Genomic DNA, 21,565 nt, shown 5'->3' on the forward strand with positions numbered 1-21,565 from the left:
CACACACACACACACACACACACACACACACACACACACACACACACACACACACACACACACCCACCCCGTATTACAATTAAGAACATTTATTTAAACCGATACATCTTGGATGTGTTTCTTAGCAAAGACCATCACCGTTGTTATTTGTTTTCTTTTCCAGATTGTTGTTTCTATATACTATATATTTTCTATAATCTATAAGATTAGTTTTGTCGCCACAAAGTGTTCTTGGTAACGTTAGGTAAAATGTAATGTGGGTATATTATAACATGCATTACCGAAAAAATTCAAATTTTCTTTAAAGTGATTATTACCCTTTATTATTATCTAATTATAGATTCTTACTATTTGTACACTTGAGATACGCATCATGTGTTTGAAGCAATATGTCAAAACATTACAAACCATATACTTATATGTTGGTACCATTTGGCTCCATTAGAAGCGCATGTGTATGTTCTTTTATTGTACAGTTACACATGAAGTTAGGGAATGTTCTCATAAATAAAAAGAGCAACCCACGTAGTGAAGTTTGTTATAGATATCATACACATTTCATCAGTTTATGTATTTATAATAAAATAATATTCTGTTGTACGCGTTGTCCTTCCAACGAAATGTCACATTTTTTTAAAGTCACACACCAATGGGACTGAATTCACGTTCGCGAAGACATATGTAATTAACAGAATAACAACATACGCATGCATGGGAACGATATTACTGTTGTCACAGGCATATAACTGAATTATTATCAATATCATTATTGACGTGTCATTAATCTTATGAGTAAAATGTTCTGTAGTATGTGTTGAATTTATGTAGTATGTGTTGAATTTATGTAGTATGTGATGAATTTATGTGGTATGTGTTGAATTTATGTAGTATGTGTTGAATTTACACCGAAAGCTAAAACTCCTTCATAGTTACATTGATTGGCTTCAGCCTCATGAAATCCGGGTTATGAGTGAGTGAGTGAGTGAGTGACATTAGTTGCTTGCCAGAGCTCCTAGCTTCTGTCGCCAGGATAGAAATTGCTCAAAGGCAATTGTTCAATCAAAGGTTTCAAAACAAAATACAGACATTTGACTGAAATAGATGATTTGAAGGCTTCAGTTATGGGTGACAAATATAAAGTTCCCAGTTTATTCCTTAGTGAATGAGTGAGTGAGTGAAGATTTTAAATCACACTGTGGGTATTTCTGACGTATAGTGATTCCATATTCAAAGTACTTGTGACAGTGCATTTTGAGCAGAACGATGTCGACTACGAGTTTGTTCTCCACGTTTTTGAAGTCTTGTAGTTCATGTGACTTGTTGGTTTTCTATACCCGACTGTGACGGCATCATAATGACGGGTGGTGTGGAAGAGGACCTTGCTTTAAATTCATTGTTGGTTGTAGCAGTGTTGTACGCTTCGAATGCCTGAAATATATTGAGAAAATGAATAAAGATAAAGTGCACAGACCCATACATTGCTGTTATTGGTGTGTCCTACATTTTAAACGACCACCATCTCAGAGACTTGGCGTTGAATTGCGTCCTGGCAGAATAAATGTCCAGCAGAATGAATGAATGACAGAAAGAATGAGTGGCAGAATGAAAGAATGACAGGATGAATGAATGGCAGCATGAATGAATTGCAGAATGATTGAATGTCGTGTGGATAGTTGTGTACAGATCTAAATGCAGATTATATGACACATTCGGACGGTCTCCTTCATTTCCATTTCATTGGGGTAAAAAGAGAACGAGTTTGTTTTCATTTTCATCAGAAAAACGTCAGTGGAGTGGATCACAAATGGTGAACATACCTACTTCTTTCCTTAATATCCTATTGTCAAATTTCGCATTAAAACTACAACACAGTCCAGAATTCCATGATCACATTCATTTCAGAGTGAACATTAGATGACATTTGCTTTCATTGAATCATTTATAACCATTTTCCTGAACGTTTGAAGATAGACATGTAACGTTATCAGTGACAAATGCTCACAGATCAGATATTCTCCATTAAGTTTGTCACATAGGATAGCAATGTACCAAGTTAAAAAGACAACTGTCTTCACAGAAATGAACATTTTCAGACATTAAAACATGAGGCAAACACGTTGATGAGAAATGTTGGTTTGGTCTCCTATTCCTTCAAATATTCAATGGTAATGCAGATGTTTGTTTTTTAATAACAAACGTCTCGAAATGACCAGAAAGCTTAACAACCCCTTACCTCTCATCTAAAATGGACAGAAACGATGACCCGTGAACCTGCAAATAAATATAAAGGATGAAAGACGTTCATTGTATGTTCATTTCAGTCGAATGTCGTTACGTCGAACCCCCTTATGTCGAATGTACCGTTATCTCGAACCTAATCACCGGCCCGGAACACTTCGTAGATACATGCGAATATGGTCGTTTGTCGAATTCGAGATAAAAATGCAAAGCGGTATATCTAATCTTGGATTAAGTGCCAGTTTCTAACTTTTTGCGTTTGACTCGAAGTTGTAATTCTCTTACTGGCAGTTTACGAGAAGTGGAAACAGATCCAGCACCTTTCCTCACATAGCTTAACAAGATATGGTTCCGTGTAGTTCTTTCGGTTGCTTGTTTACACCGCACACATCATATTCTAGTCCCTTGAATGTCACGGTTGCTTGTTTACACCGCACACATCATATTCCAGTCCCTAGAATGTCACATTGAGGACCTTAAATGATCGAGCCTGGTCCAGATAAACCAATTGTTGATCCAGTAGGTGTACAAGTTTCTTAGGGCCTATTCAAAGCCTATTCAAACCCAGAATCCCAGAGATAAAAGAATATATTCCCCTAAAGAGATTTTCAACCATCGCTTTCAATCCTTATTACGTCATTACGCTCCAGGTATACAGGTAATAACTGATGTACAGGCAGGTGTATGGCACTGACTTTAGGAATCGGTTGTCAAAATTCTTTTATTTCATATACTAGTGCAATTAACTCTTTGTAATTTCCAAATATTTCTTATCCTTTCGAGCTCCCCTTTACAACACTGATCATCGAAGATGTTTTGAAAACCCCTTGTTTACTCTGAAAAAGTAGGGGAATTTGAATTTTCAATTTGGATAGGAAGTATAAGCGTTAACATGTTTTTCAAAGACAGACATCTTATAAACGCACCACCATTTCTCCTGATCACCACCCCTAAACACAACACAAGGTGAGGTGAGGTGAAATTGGGTTTAACGTCGTGCTTGAGAATATTTCGCTCATATGACGACGTGCATGCGTGTGTATGTGTATGTGCGGCTGCTTGTACTAGCCCAGACTTAAGCTGGTTTTATAGTGCTAGCCCACTGAGATACCATGCCGCAATGAAGCATGAATACCCCACTCAGACACATTATACTGACTCCGAGCCGACCAGTCCTTGTTGTACCCATTAATGCCGAGCGCCAGGCAGGGACCAACAAGTACCATATTTTAACGTCTTTTGGTATGACGGGGTCGGGGATCGAACCCGCGACCTTCCGCTCTCCGGGCGGATGCTCTAACCACTACACCACGGAGGCGGTCCACAACACATGGAATGCACGTGCACAACGCAGTAGTCCCATACACGTGCATGGAGCGTCATTCTTGATTTTGACGGTTTTCAAGAAGGTCGATAAATCACTTTATTACCCACGTGGTCAACGTATGGGTAGTTGCATACTGATCTTGTACGTCACACGAGTGTCGTATCACGTTGACCTGTGTCGTAACGACTTGACCTGAGATTCTAACGATTTGATTGGATAACTGATGACCTCTCAATTAGGTCACATTCTGACGTAACTATTTTTTCATTCATAACAAACACGTGAATTCATTTATTCTGCAACTTAAATGCATTGTGGGAATGTAAACATTGCGAACGTTGCCGTGTCGCTGTTTAATTGTGAGTCGAACTGAGACATTATATCCGTCGAAAAACATAAACGCAATGTTTCCACCAGTGATGTTAGCCGAATGAAGCAACTGGAAACCCAGAAACGAGGTGCTACGGAGCAGTTTACTGTAGGAGGCTGTACGAGGCGATGACAACTGACATGAATCGTGACGTCGGTTACCAAGGCAGTGACGTCATTAGAGCGTGACGTCATGCAAATATTGTACTACAGTACAAACTCTTCGGCAACCTCTTTATGAAACCGGTGTCGGTTTGAAACCAAAAACATAACAAAAATACGCTATTTTGTCAATTTAATGCATGTAAGACGTGGGTAATAAATAAAATACCACACAAACTCGTGACCTTCCTATGTTATCTGACCTCGCTTTCGCTCGGTCAGATACCATAGGAAGGACACTCGTTTCGTATAATTCGTATGTAATGAGCCCTCTTGTAGTATTCTCTATATATCACGGCAGTAATTGTTGATTGTGAACTATTTCAATACAACTTCATGAGTCTTAGATAGGGCTGGGATGATACACTATGTCACGATACGATACGTATCGCAATATTCTACCTGCGAATCGTGTAGTATTCTCTATGTTGACCATTAATTTTGACAACCATCTGGCATCTGTTGATCACACAATATGCTAGTGTTTGGTGTTTGTTGGAATCACCCACTACTGAATGAAAATCGTACACATACAAATTTCACGCCACACACCAATCATCTTTCAAGATCGACTACTGAACAAACAACTATGGTCATAAGGAAGTGCAAGTATTGATGCACTCTTAAAAACATTCATATCAATATTGATTGACCCCGATATCTCTCCCATTTGTTCAATCGTAAAATACAGTTCCCCTACTTTTTTAAGAGTATAAAAAGACTTCAACAATCTGCTATCTATCTCAACTTCATTTCTTGTGTGATATCATTCCAGCCTAACGTCACAACAGGACTGGAATGACGTTAAAGTTAAGTCTGGCTACGGTGATATTTGCATGTACGGCTTTTATAATTCGGTTAGTTGTAACCCTGCATGAAAAACTATATATTGAACATTTACGTTTTCACAACTGTCCAAATTTGGAGTGATAAATGAAATCATGAGCCAGTACGCCAGTTTAGTTTAGTGCATGGTCATGTGATCAGTTGCATAAATGTGTGGAAGTATCTAAATACTCCAAAATAGCACTTGAACACAAATAGTATAACTGTAGAAAACTTACATGTTAGGTCCCACTTGACGGTTGTCACTATTGACAGAATTGACAGCATCCATATCCTCGTCACTTAACTCAAAGTCCCACAACTGATTAAGAAAAACAATATTGGAGTGAGTGAGTGAGTTGAGTTTTACGCCGCACTCAGCAATATTCCAGCTATATGACGGCGGTCTGTAAATAATCGAGTCTGGACCAGACAATCCAGTGATCAACAGCATGAGCATCGATCTGCGCAGTTGGGAACCGATGGCATGTGTCAACCTAGTCAGCGAGCCTGACAACCCGATTCCGTTATTCGCCTCTTACGACAAGCATGGGTTATTGAAGATCAATTCTAACCCGGATCTTCACGGGTCTGGAGTGAGTGAGGGAATGGGGGGCGGAGGATAGTGTTTTGTAGTTTTTTGTTATTTAACGCCGCACTCTGCATTGACTGACTGAGTTTAGTTTTACGCCGCTTTTAGCAATATTCCAGCAATATCACGGCGGGGGACACCAGAAATGGGCTTAACACATTGTGCCCATGTGGGGAATCGAACCCGGGTCTTCGGCGTGACGAGCCAACGCTTTAACCACTAGGCTACCCCACCGCCCCGCCGCGCTCTGCAATGTTCCAGCTATGGATTATGAGCATGAGTATGGCTGTATGCCGCTTTGGCAATGTTATTGCAATTATCTCGGCGGGGACACAGTACATAGGTTATGTACAATATAGAACAAGTTTTTATGGATAACAACTTCTTTATTTCGTGAGTGCGACGTTTCGATACAGATTCTTGTACCGTTGTCAAGCAAGAATCTGTATCGAAACGTCGCACTTACGAAATAAAGAAGTTGTTATCCATAAAAACTTGTTCTATATTGTACGTCTCAACTTTTAAAATGCCACTCACACAAGTCATAGGTTATGTAGTTCAGGAATAGTGAGGTCTTTACTCAACGTCGCATCAGTAATCTTGCAGCTATTCGAAACAGGAGCGAAAGCATTATTGGAGTAAAAAGGGCATCACATCAATTATTTCAGTTACATGTTTGGTGTTCATGTATGAAATATATCCGATATGAGCTACCACTTCGGTGGAATGTAATCATTCGAACCCACGGTAGTAGGATCCAAGTACATGTAAGGGAGGCAACTCCTACAGCGACTCATCGTACCTGGAAGTTATGCTTTATCCTCTCTTCTCTCATACTCTTCGTTAAAACAGCGTATCCTCTCTGCATCCCCCATCTCAAGGCTACCTGGGGGAAGATGTAGAACATTCGGATGGCATGGTCATGAAAATGATATGAAAGGGCCACAAAGAATCACAGTCTTAAAAAGACAATATTTGTCTAGTGTTCGATTTCAACGTATTCAGAAACATGTATTCATGAATTACTACCAACTAGTGATGATACCAGGTATTTGCAAGGAGATGCGCTTTAGTTCTATGTCCCAAAGCTGTTGAATCCTGGACTGATGCCTGAGGCTATTTCTTGTCACCGCTTACATTGTTTTTCCTGTCTCTCTACTTTTCTGAAGAGCCACAAAATATTTGCGGTTCTCCACCAAAACCAAAACGTTTAGGGGTATAAAACAACAGTTTGTTAAAACATATTATTTATATTTGTCGAGATGGCAACATTAAGAACATGCTCCATTGATTATAATTGAATTTCAGAGAAATACAACACTGAAAATATGACTAAAAATCAAGGTTAATTTTCGACGGTAGGAATGGATCTAGGGTTTAGGATTTAGCGGATGTATCAAGATATCGTGGGATGGACACCCAATAAAACTGTATTTCGGTGGTGATGGGGCTTCTCAGCTTAATGTGTGAAGTAGTGAAAGGCAGTGCAAGTGTAATTCTGGCAGACCAACGGCAACACTTGTAGCGAATCTGACACGCCTATGAGTCAAATGGAATGACAACAACGTCTCATCAGAAGCGTATGATTTAAGGTTTCTATATTTGATCCTCGTAAAAATATCCAGTTCAGTACCTGAGCAGCAGACTTTCCATACTTTTTGCCCACCGCTTCCAAGTGTAGGGTTGTTGACAATGCTGAAGGAAACACAATGGAAGTACACTGGTGGATCATCACACACGCACGCCCGCCCGCCCGCACGAACGCACGCACGTCAGATGTGACTTTTAAACAGTATATACATGTAGGCTCATTAGGAACCTGTGAACTGTCATTTAATTCTATTTCTATCATACTCATGTTATATTTCATTATTTTAATTATTACGGTTTATAGGAAACAAATATTCAGAAAAAGGTGTTTTGCTAAACTGAAGTATAAGAAGCGTTTAAGATATTTTGATGATAAAAATATATACATTGAAACAAAAAGGAATTCAGTACACAATTTGTTTTTCAAAGAAATTGAATCGTGGTAGAAAACACTGAAAATCAAATAACGGCAAAGGCTGCGATATAAGAGATGATGAGATGCTGACATTTGCTTTTTTGTTTGCTCAGCTATATGGCGGCGGTCTGCAAATAAGTGAGTCTGGACGTGCCAATCCAGTGATCAACAGCATGCGCATCGATCTCCTCCAAAGGGTGGCAATTGTCAACTAAGTCAGTGAGCCTGACCACCCGATCCCGTTAGTCGCCTCTTACGACAAGCATGGTTTGCTGAAGATCAGTTCTTACCCGGATATTCACGGGTCCGATAAGATCATTGGGACCTCAGACTTACCCGCTATTCCCCGACATACCCCCTAGGGGGCAGAACGCAGTGACTGTATTTAATGAGGTCGTTGTTGTTAAACATAGGGTGAATCTCAATCTGAAATGTGAACCAAGGAAATGAATATACGACCCTATACATATATGTGCTCGTGAAGTAGACACATTAATGAAACAGAAGCTAAGCCTAAGACATATTATAAACATTTTTTTTCTAGATGACAAGGCTCTCGACGTGCGATCCTACATGCTAATTAATAAATGATACTTGGTCTGGGAACCATTATCTGATTCAATGAAACTTATCAATGTCACATCTGTGATACTATGATGATGATGTTTATTTGTTTGTCAATATGGCACTAAACAATTTCACCCCCCCACGCACGCACGCACGCACACACACACACACACACACACACACACACACACACACACACACACCTTCTCCAAAAGCCTGGATCCGCCCCTGAATATTCCATCAATGAACCAATTGCTAGTCACCGAACCTGACCACCCGATCCCCTAGATCGACGTGTACCGTATTCGTAGCTACATGCAACCTAGTCTAAACTGGAATCTCAACCTGGACATAGTCAACCGTTAGATCGATGCATACAATACATTGTGGTGTTGAAATAATTTCTTTTCTCGATCTCACAGCCTTGGAACCAGAATTTGTTTTTATTCTTCCGTCACACCAAGCTTCATTTGGTCTTCATTCAAATTACTTTCATCAGTATAAATATATGCTGATACATTTCCTATATGTGATTAATTGTATATGAAAAAGGTGGTATACATTAAGGTTCAGACTACTATTCAGTACTAACTTACTTGGTGGTTTGAAGGTTTGATTTTCAGTCCTTCCATGTTCAATAGTCGCTCGACCTGGCTGATATTAAAATTGCTAATTCCGATACTGCGAACCAGTCCCTTCTCCACAAGTTTCTCCATTGCCTTAAACAGAATCATTAAGGTTTTAACAAATAGTACTTGCCACGTATACACATGTCTACATATAGAATTGATTGGTTGGTGTGTTGTTTAGCGCCACACCCAGCAATATTCCAGCTATATTGCGTCAGTTTGTAAATAATCGAGTCTGGACCAGACAGCACACTGATCAATAGCATGACCATCGATGTACGCAACTGGGATATGATGACATGTGTCAACCAAGTCAGCGAGCCTGACCTTCCGATCCCGGTAGTCACCTCTTACGACAAGCACGGGTTACTGAAGATCGATTCTAACCTGGATCTTAACGAGTCCCACCTATAAGAAGCACAGACACCCAGATGCCTACGTCATCACACTTCAATGTGCAGAGTTGTCACCCTTTGAAATACTAGCGGGTTCGAATCCAAGTGTAGTTCTTGTGTGTAGGTTTGTCGACACTATGGGCCAGTCAAACGAGGACCCAGGTTCGATTTCCAGAGGGGTCATAAAATCTGTAGTCCATTTCTGTTGTCCCCAGTCGTGATATTGCTGGACTATTACTGAAGCGAAATAAGGCCATACTCCCTTTAGCTATATATTGGTATCATTATTGCGATTGGGCATTCCGGGCTAATAATATAGAGACACAATTAGTGATTGTATGTCTGGGAATTATGACTATTGATGTCGTCTGTCCATTTGGATAATCGGGTTCATATTCAGCCTCTGACCTACCTTCCACGTGTCCAGATAATCAATCTTGTTGTCGTGCACTGGAGAACTGAAGGACCGGTCATCGGGACAGTCCTTGAAACAACAACAACCAATTACATGTATTGACACTTCATCAAAGAAATTGCATTGGTAACATATTCCGTCTAAATTTTAACACAATAACATGCAAAATCCTTTTACAGACGCCTCTAAAAACCAAACAAAATGAAACCAAACCAGGAATTTGAAATATTGTTTTCAAAAAGTATATTTCCAAATGTTGCCCATCCATTTGAAACACATCAGTGACAAGGACTAGTACCTAGTTTGTGACATATTTTCAAATGCTATAGATCTCAGGGGGAGTTTGTTTTTCTGCCACCTTCTGCTTCGATCGATGTGAAAAATGAACAAAGTGCATAACATGCATAGCTGTTGTATTCTTACTATAATTGCATGTATAATTGTGTGAGATATACGTACAACATATTAATTCCGTGTGAGGAACACGAAACAGATTGTCCCCTAAGGTTACATGGGTTCATGTTTCCTCTGTGTTTCCTGAGGTTCGAGATCGCTAAACAATGTTGTGTGGAAGTTGGAACTACCTTCGAGTTATCCTAGGTACCACACAACCGCAAAATGAAGACTCAATACGAAATGACTAAATAAGGACAAAGTTTATACTTCGGGACCTTCAGGTCGACACATTAAAGATTGGCCTAAAAGCCTATCTTTTATATTTTGCTTTATGATAAATTGCACTTCTGTTTTTATCTCACTGTCATCTCTCTCTACACAGTTTGACACAGATATACTTCGGTTTTTATCCGGATATCAGGACTAGCAAATCGATTACCAGCAAAATCTTGTTGTTATCATAATAGAATTACAAAGGACAATACCCTTTCGTTAGAAATTTCTGTTGAAAGCAGAATCGATTATAAACTTTGACTATATCGAACGTATGTGTTTGCCTGACGCCGCATTCAGCAGTATTACAGCTGTACGACGCAGTTTGTAAACAATCGAGTCTGGACCAGACAATCCAGCGATTGACACTATGTGATATGGTGACTGAGCATGTCTTAATGAGTCACTATCAAATAGTGATGATGCCAGATGTTCGCGAAGAGGTGATCATATCCTGCCCCGCCATCGGCACTCGTCATAAACACACGCCAAGGCTTGTCAACTGTTCACCAGAAACAAATCGGAATTGTTATCATAAGAAATAATGTATTCCTTTGTGACTTAGCCTGACCTCCTAATTCAGTAAGTTGCTTACTACATGTTTTGGTTTATTGGGATCAATTCCAATTGGGAATTATGTTCTGTTCTATCCCAACGCCTGTCTCACCTCTGTTGGTGTAGGCCAGTGGACCAGGTACAGATCCAGATATGACACACCAAGGTCGTTCAGTGAAATCCTCACCGCTTCCTCAACTCGTTCCGGTGCCATGAAGTTGGACCACAGCTAAAAAAGGTAAAAGTGTCAGTTCTATATTCCAATCATTTTTTTAACGCAACAATGAGGTCCATCTCGATGGAGATTTAAAACATCATTTGTTTGCTGTTTTCTTTGTTTATAGTGGCTTCAGTTTCAGTTTGTTTATGCTGAAAAAACCCCACAAACGTTGTTTCGTGAGAAAAAAGTTATGGTATAAATTCATTATAATAATAAAATCAAAATGACAGGGGTATTGGGCAAATATATAGAGATTGATAGTTTCAATTACATCTGACAGAATTAAGGCTTTTGATTGGCAACATTACGGGGGCATTTGAAGTCTCATACATAGATTAATGAGATTTAAGTTACCTCCCTTAGATGTGTGATTTAATACACTCAGACATAGCTACATCATTCGACATAAGAGTGAGGTCTTGGCGAATGCGAGACCTTCTGTTGATTTGCGTTTCACCCACTTGCCTACTTGTGTACTGACATTTCATATAGGGATTGTTTCTGTTGCCTACACATATTTGAACAATCCTATTGCCTCTTGTAATTGTAAACTGTATCCTGTATACTTATCCTTGTACTAACATACTTGTCAGCCCACCATCGCGTTGTTTCTTAGGTACCAACCCATAGCATTAGTCTGTGATCATATTTTGTACATGTAATAAAGTGAATTACCTTTGATGTGATAAACAGTTCCTCTCTTGTCACTGTTTTGTCTTCAATCTTCTCCTTGATGGCCTGACCCACGTCAGTCTCGTTGTTGTAATACCACGCCGCGTCCAAATGACGGAAGCCGACGTCAATAGCTGTCTTCATGGCGTCGATCATGACCTGGTCATTGACCTACACGGTGGACAATTTTGTCATGCATTACTTCTTGTATGTAACAATATTGATAATCTAATAAGGGCGAGTGAGTGAATATGGTTTTCACGGCCGCGATCAGCAATAATGGGCTTCACAAATTTTAACCCTGTGAGAAATCGAACCGGTGTCGTCGATGTTAAGAACGGATGCTTTAACCACTAGGCTACCCAGCCATCAATACCCGACTGGACATTTGAGAGTAAGCAAATTCTCTCTTAAGTCGTGGTCAGACATATACCAGCTACATGAATGTGACGGGGGCGTCTATAAAATCAACCTGGGGCAGGATATCCAGTGACTGAAAGCATGAGCATCGAACCTCGTCATTGGGGCATGATGACATACGTTCAGAAAAGTCACTCACAACGACCATCTGATTCCTACTATATAGTATCACCTGACGACTAGGAATAGAGGGCTACTAATTGACCAGTGGTGTTGGGAAAAGTATACACACCTGTACATAATACTTCTGAGTGAGTGAGTGAGTGAGTGAGTGAGTTCAGTTTAATGCCGCCTTTAGCAATATTTCTAAATCGCGGGGGACGTGAGAAATGGGTTTCACACATTGTACCCATAAGGGGAATAGAACCTGGATCTTCGTCGTGACGAGCAAACGCTTTAACCATCTGGCTACCCCACCAAACTTCTTTGACTTGACTTTGACTAATCTGGGGTGTTGAAGACTAGTATTCTATTTTCACTGATCGAGACATCACTTAGCTATTCTTCTAATACAAGTTTAACACAAGTAAACACCATACCTGCAGCTTGTTGTATGTCCCAAACCCCACGAGGGGCATAGCAAAGCCACTATTCAGCGACAGAGTCGTGGGCGTGTGTTCCTCCATGTCGTTAACAGGTATGTAGTTGAAAGCTGACGTTCGCTATCGACAATAGCAAGTAAGCGATATTGTCTGGCCGGATGTAAAACGTTATAAATCCGACACCGCGTGAGTAGCACGCGTCTTTGTCGTGTCTACGTAAATGTGAATGGACGAAGATAGTATGAGGTGTTCTGTTGCGATAACCTGGGGTGATTATCCGAGGCGACCTCTCGCTCCATAGTGGACACACGTATCTTCGTGGAAAAGCAACTGGATGTATTGCATCGTATTGTATTCACTGAAAAGGTACATAGCTCATGTCCAAATTCTGTGTCGTGTCCTTATCTCGGAAGGCAGAAGACAATGGTTCACTTATGGATTTAGACTTGTATGTTCTTCATATGTTATGTTATTTCGGTACATGTGATGATACCAACACCAAACGCTTGCTTTGAACAATTTTGTTTGTACGATGTATATAATGTGGTATGACAGTCTTATGTTAAACCAGTGTGCCGTGGCCAAAGAGGTTTATTGGACAAAAGGCCTCCGGCCCATACACAAGTTTGCAAAGTTGGTTCAAAGAACATTTCTTCACTAGCTCTGCAGTACTTTCCAGATACTCATGCCCTAGTACAAGTCTAGATATAGCCTATATACCCTTACTGAATCACATTGTATACATTGAATAACTCTCTCTCTCTCTCTTTCTTTCTCTCTCTCTCGCTCGCTCTCTCTCTCTCTCTCTCTCTCACACACACACACACACACAAGCACACACACACTCACTTATACATATATATATAGTTTCGTTAACATATATTATGGTCAAATGTTGATATGAACCATCACTGATGTATCCAGTCGTATGCGAACTTTTAACACCGACCTTTAATTTCACACCGTGTACCGGCATCTTTGTAACGTGATATTATTTGTTTATGGTGGCAATAGGTCTATGACCGACGTAAACCTTCAGTATTGAGCCAGTATTATATTCCTGCTGATAGATGTCATGACATACATGTATGTGACCCAGCTTCAGCCTGCATGCATTACGAACTGAAACACGATAACCCCATGTCTCGGTTCTTGACCTCAGGGACAGAAACGTTTAAATCTTACTTGTGTTGAAATATATGGGCCCTGTGACGATCAGGCTGAAACACGCACCTGTTCAAGTGGTGGGGGTCGCCTTCACTACGGTCATAAATAAGTCGTTTACCTGTAATACAACCTTGATGATGAACAGGCCACGTGGAGCATCTTGCCTGCTGTGAGTTTCTCCAGCTTCGGCCTCAAGCACACCCACATACATTTACAGCACATGTGGTGTCTCCTTGGGCACGTGCTTTCCTTCGGAATGTGCCTATGTATACGAAGCAGTGAATGGGAACCCAGAAGGACTAGTTTGTAATCTAGCCGTGGCAACTTAGGATTTATGCACTGGTGTACATGGCTGTAGTATACAACACAACCATTCATCACTGTAGTGTTCAATACAATCTTCCATGGCTGTAGTATACAATAAAACCTCACATGGCTGCAGTATACAACGCAACCTTATACGCGTGTAGTATTCCATACAAACTTCTATGGATGAAGTATAAAAAAAAAAACATATATGGCTGCAGTATACAACGCAACCTCATACGCGTGTAGCATTCAATACAACCTTCTATGGATGTAGTATAAAAAACAAAACATATATGGGTGCAGTACACAACGGAACATTATTATACGTGTAATATACATTACAACCCTCTATGGATGTAGTATACAACGCAACCTTATATCGGTGTAGTATACAATGCAACCTTGTATGGATGTAGTATACAAAAAACATGTATGGATGTAGTATGGAATAAACCTTATGTGGATGTGGAAACACATTACATGTCTGAAGAAATACAATACAATACAACCTTACACATTCAACGCTCTAAATAAGGATCTCAAAAAAAGGGTAAACCCACATTGCTGTGTTAATACGTCAAGTCTGTACAACTGCCCTGACTGTTTCGTGTGTGTTTGTTGTTTAACGCTGCACTCAGCAATATCCCAGTCATATGGCGACTATCTGCAGTGCACAATGTATACAATGATACCGTGCATGAGTACACTATACACTACAACCTTACATGGCTGTAGTATGAATATACTACCCAATACAACTGTACATGGATGTTCAGGGAGTCATCATGATATTAATATGTACAACTATTTTAAAGCTTATAGATTGTAGATCGATGCTTATGGCATCAATCACTAGATTATCTTATTCAGACTCTATCATTTACAGACCCTCATCAATATTAAAAGCAAACAAGCAGTCCGACCAGTTGTCTAAAATCGTTTTATCATCATAGATATATTAACTAGACTTTTATATGTAAAACACGCATTTTACAACGTGAAGACGTATCACAGAAAATATAAACTCCCTTTATAAATATGAAGAACAACAAAGATAATATTCCGCATTTGTGATATTTATTATTGAAAAGCATAAAATGTAAATAATGCATGTTTCAGTCACAGAGTTTAAAAACTTTGTCAGTTGATGATATAACTGATACGTTTAACATCATTTCGCAGACATAAAACAGTATGGACAGATACCAAGCCTTAAACGCTATAGAATTTCATGGATTAGAATACAAGCATGTAATGTATACACATAAGTGAACACCCGGTGTCATCACTATTTGGCACTGATTCATACCGTTCAACCAACATCGTAGTCAAAATTTCTTATGCTCACTGAACAGGTTTTGTCGCTTGTATTAGAAACCCATTCCTATACGAACACTGAAACTCAAATGCCACCAAAACCGACTGCTTGATAACAGATCCCTCGTGAGTGTCACGTTTACATAAACAAGCACTGTATGTTTGATGATGAAGTTTCAAAATAACACATATAGTGCAAAGCTTGTAGAGGTTTTACAACTGGTTCATGACACACACATGGCCATTACAGTAATTATGACCATTGGTGAAGTTCATTCCATACCTTCCCACTCAATATACGATGCATGAGTGAGTGAGTTATTATTTAACGTCACATCGGCAATATTTCAGCCATATCGTGACGAGAACACTTGACATTGAAATAGAATATATATAGAGATTATAAAAACCTGGCGACAAAGGACAGTAAAGCAACTAGAGTATCACAGATATACATGTAAAACTAGTAATTGAATCTAAAACATTTTAACTATAGGGAACAACACAATATAAAAATGGGCTATAGATCGCAAACAACTGAAGGTAGATCACCATACTAGGAACCATGGGGACTTACATTACTTTTGCTACCTGCATGGATCCTAGCTGGATTTATACCATCCCTTCAGCCCCTGGCGATTGTAGGAAAATTTAGCCAACAATTAAAATAACAAAAATACTACGTTCAAAATGTGATAATTTATATTTTACTTTGAAAGTTTTGGGACTTACGTACCCTCTCAGGAGGACAATAATTTTACGGTACTTTAACCCCCTTTGAGGGTACAGCCACTAACAATCTAAGTTAACAATCTAAACTACCAATCATTAAAATACATCTATCTACAGAACAGATTAATAAAAAATCATTAATCAAATCAATTTCTTTTTAATAAAAAAAAAAATTAAATGAAAATGAACAGTGTTAAAAAGATCCTTAACAGTCTTAACATTGAAATACTTATCCCTTATGATGGAGAATTCGACACAGTCAAGCAGGAGGTGCTTGACTGATTCTCTCATCACAAGGGATACAAAACGGAGGATCTTCACCTTTCAACAAGTATTTGTGAGTATACCTTGTATGGCCAATGCGACATCGTCGCATAATGACCTCCTCAAATCTGGACTGACAACCCAAGTGAGTGTAACCAATATAAGGTTTTATTTCATGTAATTTATTGATACCTACTTGGGTGTCCCACTTCTTTTGCATCAGATCACACATGTAGGATCTAATGCTAGCTTTGTAATCAGAGTATGGAATAAGAAGTGGTGTCACAGATTTGTTGAGTGCTGCCTTGGCAGCAAGATCAGCCATTGTTTTCCCAGAAATGCCAACGTGGCTGGGTAACCAACAAAAGACGATGTCGCATTGGCCAGTAGCAAGATCATTATATAATTCGATTATTTGAATTAAAAGTGGATGTTTGCAAGATAGATTTTTAATAGCCTGAAGGCAAGAAAGAGAGTCAGAAAAGATGATATATTTTTATGTTTAGGATGTCTTTGAATATATTTAAGAGCTGTTAATATGGTGTTTGCTTCTGCTGTAAATATAGAGCTGTTATCCGGTATTATGTATTATATTTACTTTTTAATTGATTATACTCTTGTTTATATTGTAATTCATTAGTTTCTGATGTTTTAAATGTTGTGAGTGTTAGGTCAACTGTCAAGGAGGAGAAGAAAGAAGACGAGAAGGAGCTATATTCTCCAGCTCAATGCCGGCAGCAGTAATAAATGGCTTCATTCTGAGCCCCAGTGAAGAAAAGGCTCGTCTGCTTCGACGTAGAGACTGTCAACAGGAGAAGTTCTAAAAGATCCAAGACAAAGTCTTAGACCTTGGTGGTGGACAGAATCAAGTAGTTTTAGATTGCTTTTGCAGGCTCCACCATATACGATGGAGCCATAATCAAGTTTCGAGCGGACCAATGATCGATATAGGTGGGGGAGGGTAGCTTGATCCCCTCTCCACTTTGAGTTGGAAACGACTTTCAACAAGTCCAGTGCCTTCAGGCATTTAGTTTTAAGGGATTTAATATGCGGCAGAAACGTTAAATGAGAGTCAAAAATTAAACCCAAGAACTTGGCCTCTTTAACAACTTTGATGGGAGTGCCATTGAGAAACAGTTCCGGGTCTTTATGCAGTTTATATTTTCTACAAAAATGTATACAATTAGTTTTGGATTTAGAAAATTTAAAACCGTTTTCAAGACACCATTTATTTATTTTATTTAAACACATCTGTAGTTGCCGTTCAACAGTATGCATATTCTTAGAAATATGCATACAAGAAAGAAATATTTAAATCATCCACAAAAAGTAATCCATCAATTGAATCAGTTAAAACCTTGGATAAACTGTTGATCTTGATGCTAAATAAAGTGACATACAATATACTGCCTTGTGGGACACCCTGATCCTGCTTGTAATGATCAGACAGGGTAGAACCCACGCGGACTTGAAATTGTCTGTCATTTAAAAAGTTGGCTATAAATTGAGGCAAACGGCCTCTCAATCCGAAGCCAAGTAAATCTCTTAAAATGCCATATTCCCACGTTGTGTCATATGCCTTTTCAAGATAAAAAAAAGATAGACACAGCGTGTTGTTTATTAATTAGTGCGTTTTTGACAAATGATTTCAAACGCACTAAGTGATCGACAGTACTTCTGTTTTTACGGAAACCACATTGTATATGTGTTATAAGTTAATTTGTTTCCAAGTACCAAATAAGTCGATTATTTATCATGCGTTCCATGGTTTTGCAAACACAGCTAGTTAGTGAAATAGGTCGATAATTTTGACGGATCTGTATGATCACGTCCAGGTTTAGGTATTGGTACTACTATAGCATCACGCCATGAGGGAGGAAAGTTACCTGATGTCCAAATATCATAAAAAATATTTAAAAGAGTTTCTAGACAAGATTCTGGTAAGTGCTTCAGGAGTTGATAATGTATGTTATCAGCCCCTGTAGCAGTATCGTGAGCTTGTTCAAGAGCAGTATGGAGCTCATGAATAGAAAATAGTTCATTATAGTCTTCCCCATTATCTGAATTGAAATTAATACGTTTCTTTTCTTGTTGTTTTTGATATTGTTGGAATTTCGGCACATAATTAGATGAGGAAGAGTGTTTAGCAAGAGTTTCACCCAGTTTATTCGCAATATCTGATTTATCAGTAAGTAGTTGATCTCCATGTTTAAGATGATGGACGCTAGATTCAGTACCTTTACCTATAATTTTCTGTACCATGTTCCATACTTTGGAGTGAGTGAGTGAGTTACTATTAACGTCACATCGGCAATATCTCAGCCATATCGTGACGAAAACAATCCATACAATAAAAAGTGGAAACATCCATACTTTGGACATGGGCGTTCGAGAATATATTTTGGATACATAATTTTGCCAAGATTGGCGTTTATTCTGTTTAAATGTACGCCGCGCTTTAGCATTTTAAATTTTAAATTTGTTTAAATTATGCACCATAGGATGGCAACGGAAATAACGTTCTGCTTTTTCCTTGCCTCCCTAGCTTGTTTGCACTCGTCGTTGAACCAAGGGTTTCGAATATGTGGAATTGCAGAGGACTTTGGTATGCACTCATCAGCTATGATGTTCAGTTCATCGGAAAAACGTTTGATAGCATCAGGAACGTCAATAAAATGTTCAGGTTTAAGTTTTGCAGCACACAGTGTTTCATATAGAGCCCAGTTAGCCTTTTTAAAATTCCGCCGTGATGAGGGAGGAACATCAGATGGAGTTACAGGTTTTAGTATAGTGGGAAAATGGTCACTTCCACAGAGGTCATCCTGGACTGACCATTCAAATTCATTTAGTAGTTTTGAATTTGTGAGTGACAAGTCGAGAGCAGAATATGTTCCTGTACCAGGATGTAAATAAGTGTTGGAACCATCATTACAAATACATAAATCATTATCTGAACAAAACTCCTCCAGTAGTTTACCTTTAGCGTCTGTAGTTGCACCACCCCAGAGTGGATTGTGTCCATTTAAATCTCCCATGATAATACATGGTTTCGGCAGTTGATCATATAGAGCTTGAAGATCGGGTTTGTGAAACGTTGAGGACGGAGAGATATATAAAGAGCATTATGTAAACGCAACGTTTAAAGTAAGTCGCACTGCAACAGCCTGCAGATTAGTAGTAAGTAAAATAGGGCTATGGATAACGTTCTGTCGGACTAGGATGGAAGATCCTCCAGTGGCCCTGTCACCCGGAGGTGAAAAACAATGATATGCATTGAACAAACGCAGGACAAAAGCATCTGTCTGTTTTAAATAGGTCTCCTGCAGACAGAACGCTGATGGTGTTAAATCCTGGACTAAAAGCTGCAGTTCATTGAAATTTGTCCTGTATAATATTATTCTGATAACCTATCTTTTGGGGGGATTTATTGGGGGATCTACCCCGCACTTTTTGGTGGGCGACAAGCTGTGTGCCCTACTACGGACGTTTTCGGACACGTCCATATCCTCAAGAGATCCATATTTGTTGAATAATTGAATTTGGTCTTCCGACCCCTTTGGGGCTCTGCCACTGAGTTTTTTAAACATCTGGCTTTTTAATTTTGGTTTTAACGAGACCTTGCTGAGACTTTGTGGACGACTGAGAAGATGGTTCATGATCAGGGGATGTCTCTGATTGGATTCGAGATGTACCAGGAAGTGAGTTTACAGTTTGTGTAGATGTAGCAGGCGAGACAGGTTTAGGAGATTCTGTTTTTACCCAGGTTAAGTTTGTCTGACAACTAGCAGATACTTTAGTTACTCTATACTAGATGTTGCCTCAGCCGTTGTTCTGGCAATGGAAGCATAACTGTCTGTCTGTTCTGAGCCGTGGACTAGTTTCTTGGCATCTGCAAAACTAATGTTTTGCGTGAATTTTATTTGATTGATTGCCATTTGCTGTTTCCATACGGGACAGTCCTTAGAGTAAGCTGGGTGATTCTCTGCGCAGTTGATGCACTTTTTGACATTACTGTTACAATCTTCTGTTGTGTGTGTCTTTTCACCACAGTGAGCACACACAACAGACAATGTACAAGTATTTACGCCGTGGCCAAACTTCTGACATTTAAAGCACCTAAGAGGGTTTGGAATGTAAGTCTCCACATTGAAGTACAATAACCTGCCTTGAGAGATTTTGGAGCAATGGGTAAAGAAAAGGAAAACAGATAGGTGTTGGTTTTGATAGTTGTATCGTTTTTACGTGTAGAAAAACGTTTAACATAGAGTACACCCTGATCCTTCATTTCGGAAACGATATCTAGTTCCGACATGTCAGCCAGCAATCGCTCACGATCTCTAACGATTCCCTTGCTCGTGTTAAGGGTCTTGTGAGCTGTGACGGTGACGGGAATGCCGACAAAAGTTTCAGTGTTCAAAAGTTTGGTTGATTGCTGTCTCTTGCCACACTCAATTAACAGCGTACCAGAACGTAATCTTTTAATGTTCTTCACATCGCCGGCAATGCCTTGGATACCTTTAGACACAGCAAAAGGATTTAATTTTAATGGTGTATCATCTTTGGTCTCAATGACAACAAAACCTGGCCAGTAATCAGTTGGTTTGGGCAGTCTGAGCTCGTTGTCAACAGGGTCATTGTCAAGAGGACGTTTGGTTTTTTTGGTTGGGGTTTCATAAGCCATGGTTATTTTGTTAGATTTCATCATCCGAGCTCCCCACCCACCACGGAGTATCACAAGGACAATGCTAAAAACAAGTGGATCTCCAACTTGCAGCACCAAGGATACCCAGATGATATACACCAGCAGAAATATTAAAGAATTAATTATTCTACCAGATTGGCCCATGGCAATTTAAATAGTACATATTTCAAAATCAAGTGATGCTTTATAAACAAAAATGCGCCAAGACCTAAAGTCAAAAATGTAGTACATAATATAATGTTTTTGCAAATACAAGTAATGCACAGGGCTCGACAAGACCAGCCGATTGGTAGAACCGGGCCCATTCTACCACCCGTCTAGGTGAAGTTAGGGCGGAAGTGGTGTGTTGGGCAAAGGAACACTGTTCCTGGAACCAGTGCCCTCAACCACCAGATTCCCTTCTTCCACCGACACAGGGGCGCAACCCACGGCAAACGGGTTGGTGGACCAAATATTCCCCGGGTTCGCAACG

At 39.5% G+C, this 21,565-nt stretch overlaps 1 protein-coding gene and 1 long non-coding RNA gene across 2 annotated transcripts; both read right to left on the reverse strand.

The window, feature by feature from the left end:
* Positions 1–1,340: 1,340 nt before the first annotated feature.
* Positions 1,341–8,825, reverse strand: LOC124252720. The gene is made up of 7 exons (XR_006892010.1): positions 8,682–8,825; positions 7,855–7,944; positions 7,147–7,208; positions 6,316–6,399; positions 5,161–5,243; positions 2,234–2,271; positions 1,341–1,428 (listed from the first exon to the last, which is right to left on the reverse strand). It is a non-coding gene; the product is annotated as an uncharacterized LOC124252720 (long non-coding RNA).
* Positions 8,826–9,464: 639 nt separating this feature from the next.
* Positions 9,465–12,686, reverse strand: LOC124252734 (putative aldo-keto reductase family 1 member C8). Its single transcript, XM_046686387.1, has 4 exons — positions 12,600–12,686; positions 11,644–11,811; positions 10,861–10,977; positions 9,465–9,593 (listed from the first exon to the last, which is right to left on the reverse strand). Exons 1-4 carry the CDS (start codon positions 12,684–12,686, stop codon positions 9,465–9,467), a joined length of 501 nt encoding a protein of 166 aa, XP_046542343.1.
* Positions 12,687–21,565: the final 8,879 nt, after the last annotated feature.

This window comes from Haliotis rubra, unplaced genomic scaffold, assembly GCF_003918875.1.
Source record: "Haliotis rubra isolate DU_JTF1 unplaced genomic scaffold, ASM391887v1 Scf522, whole genome shotgun sequence".
Lineage (NCBI taxonomy): Eukaryota > Metazoa > Mollusca > Gastropoda > Lepetellida > Haliotidae > Haliotis > Haliotis rubra.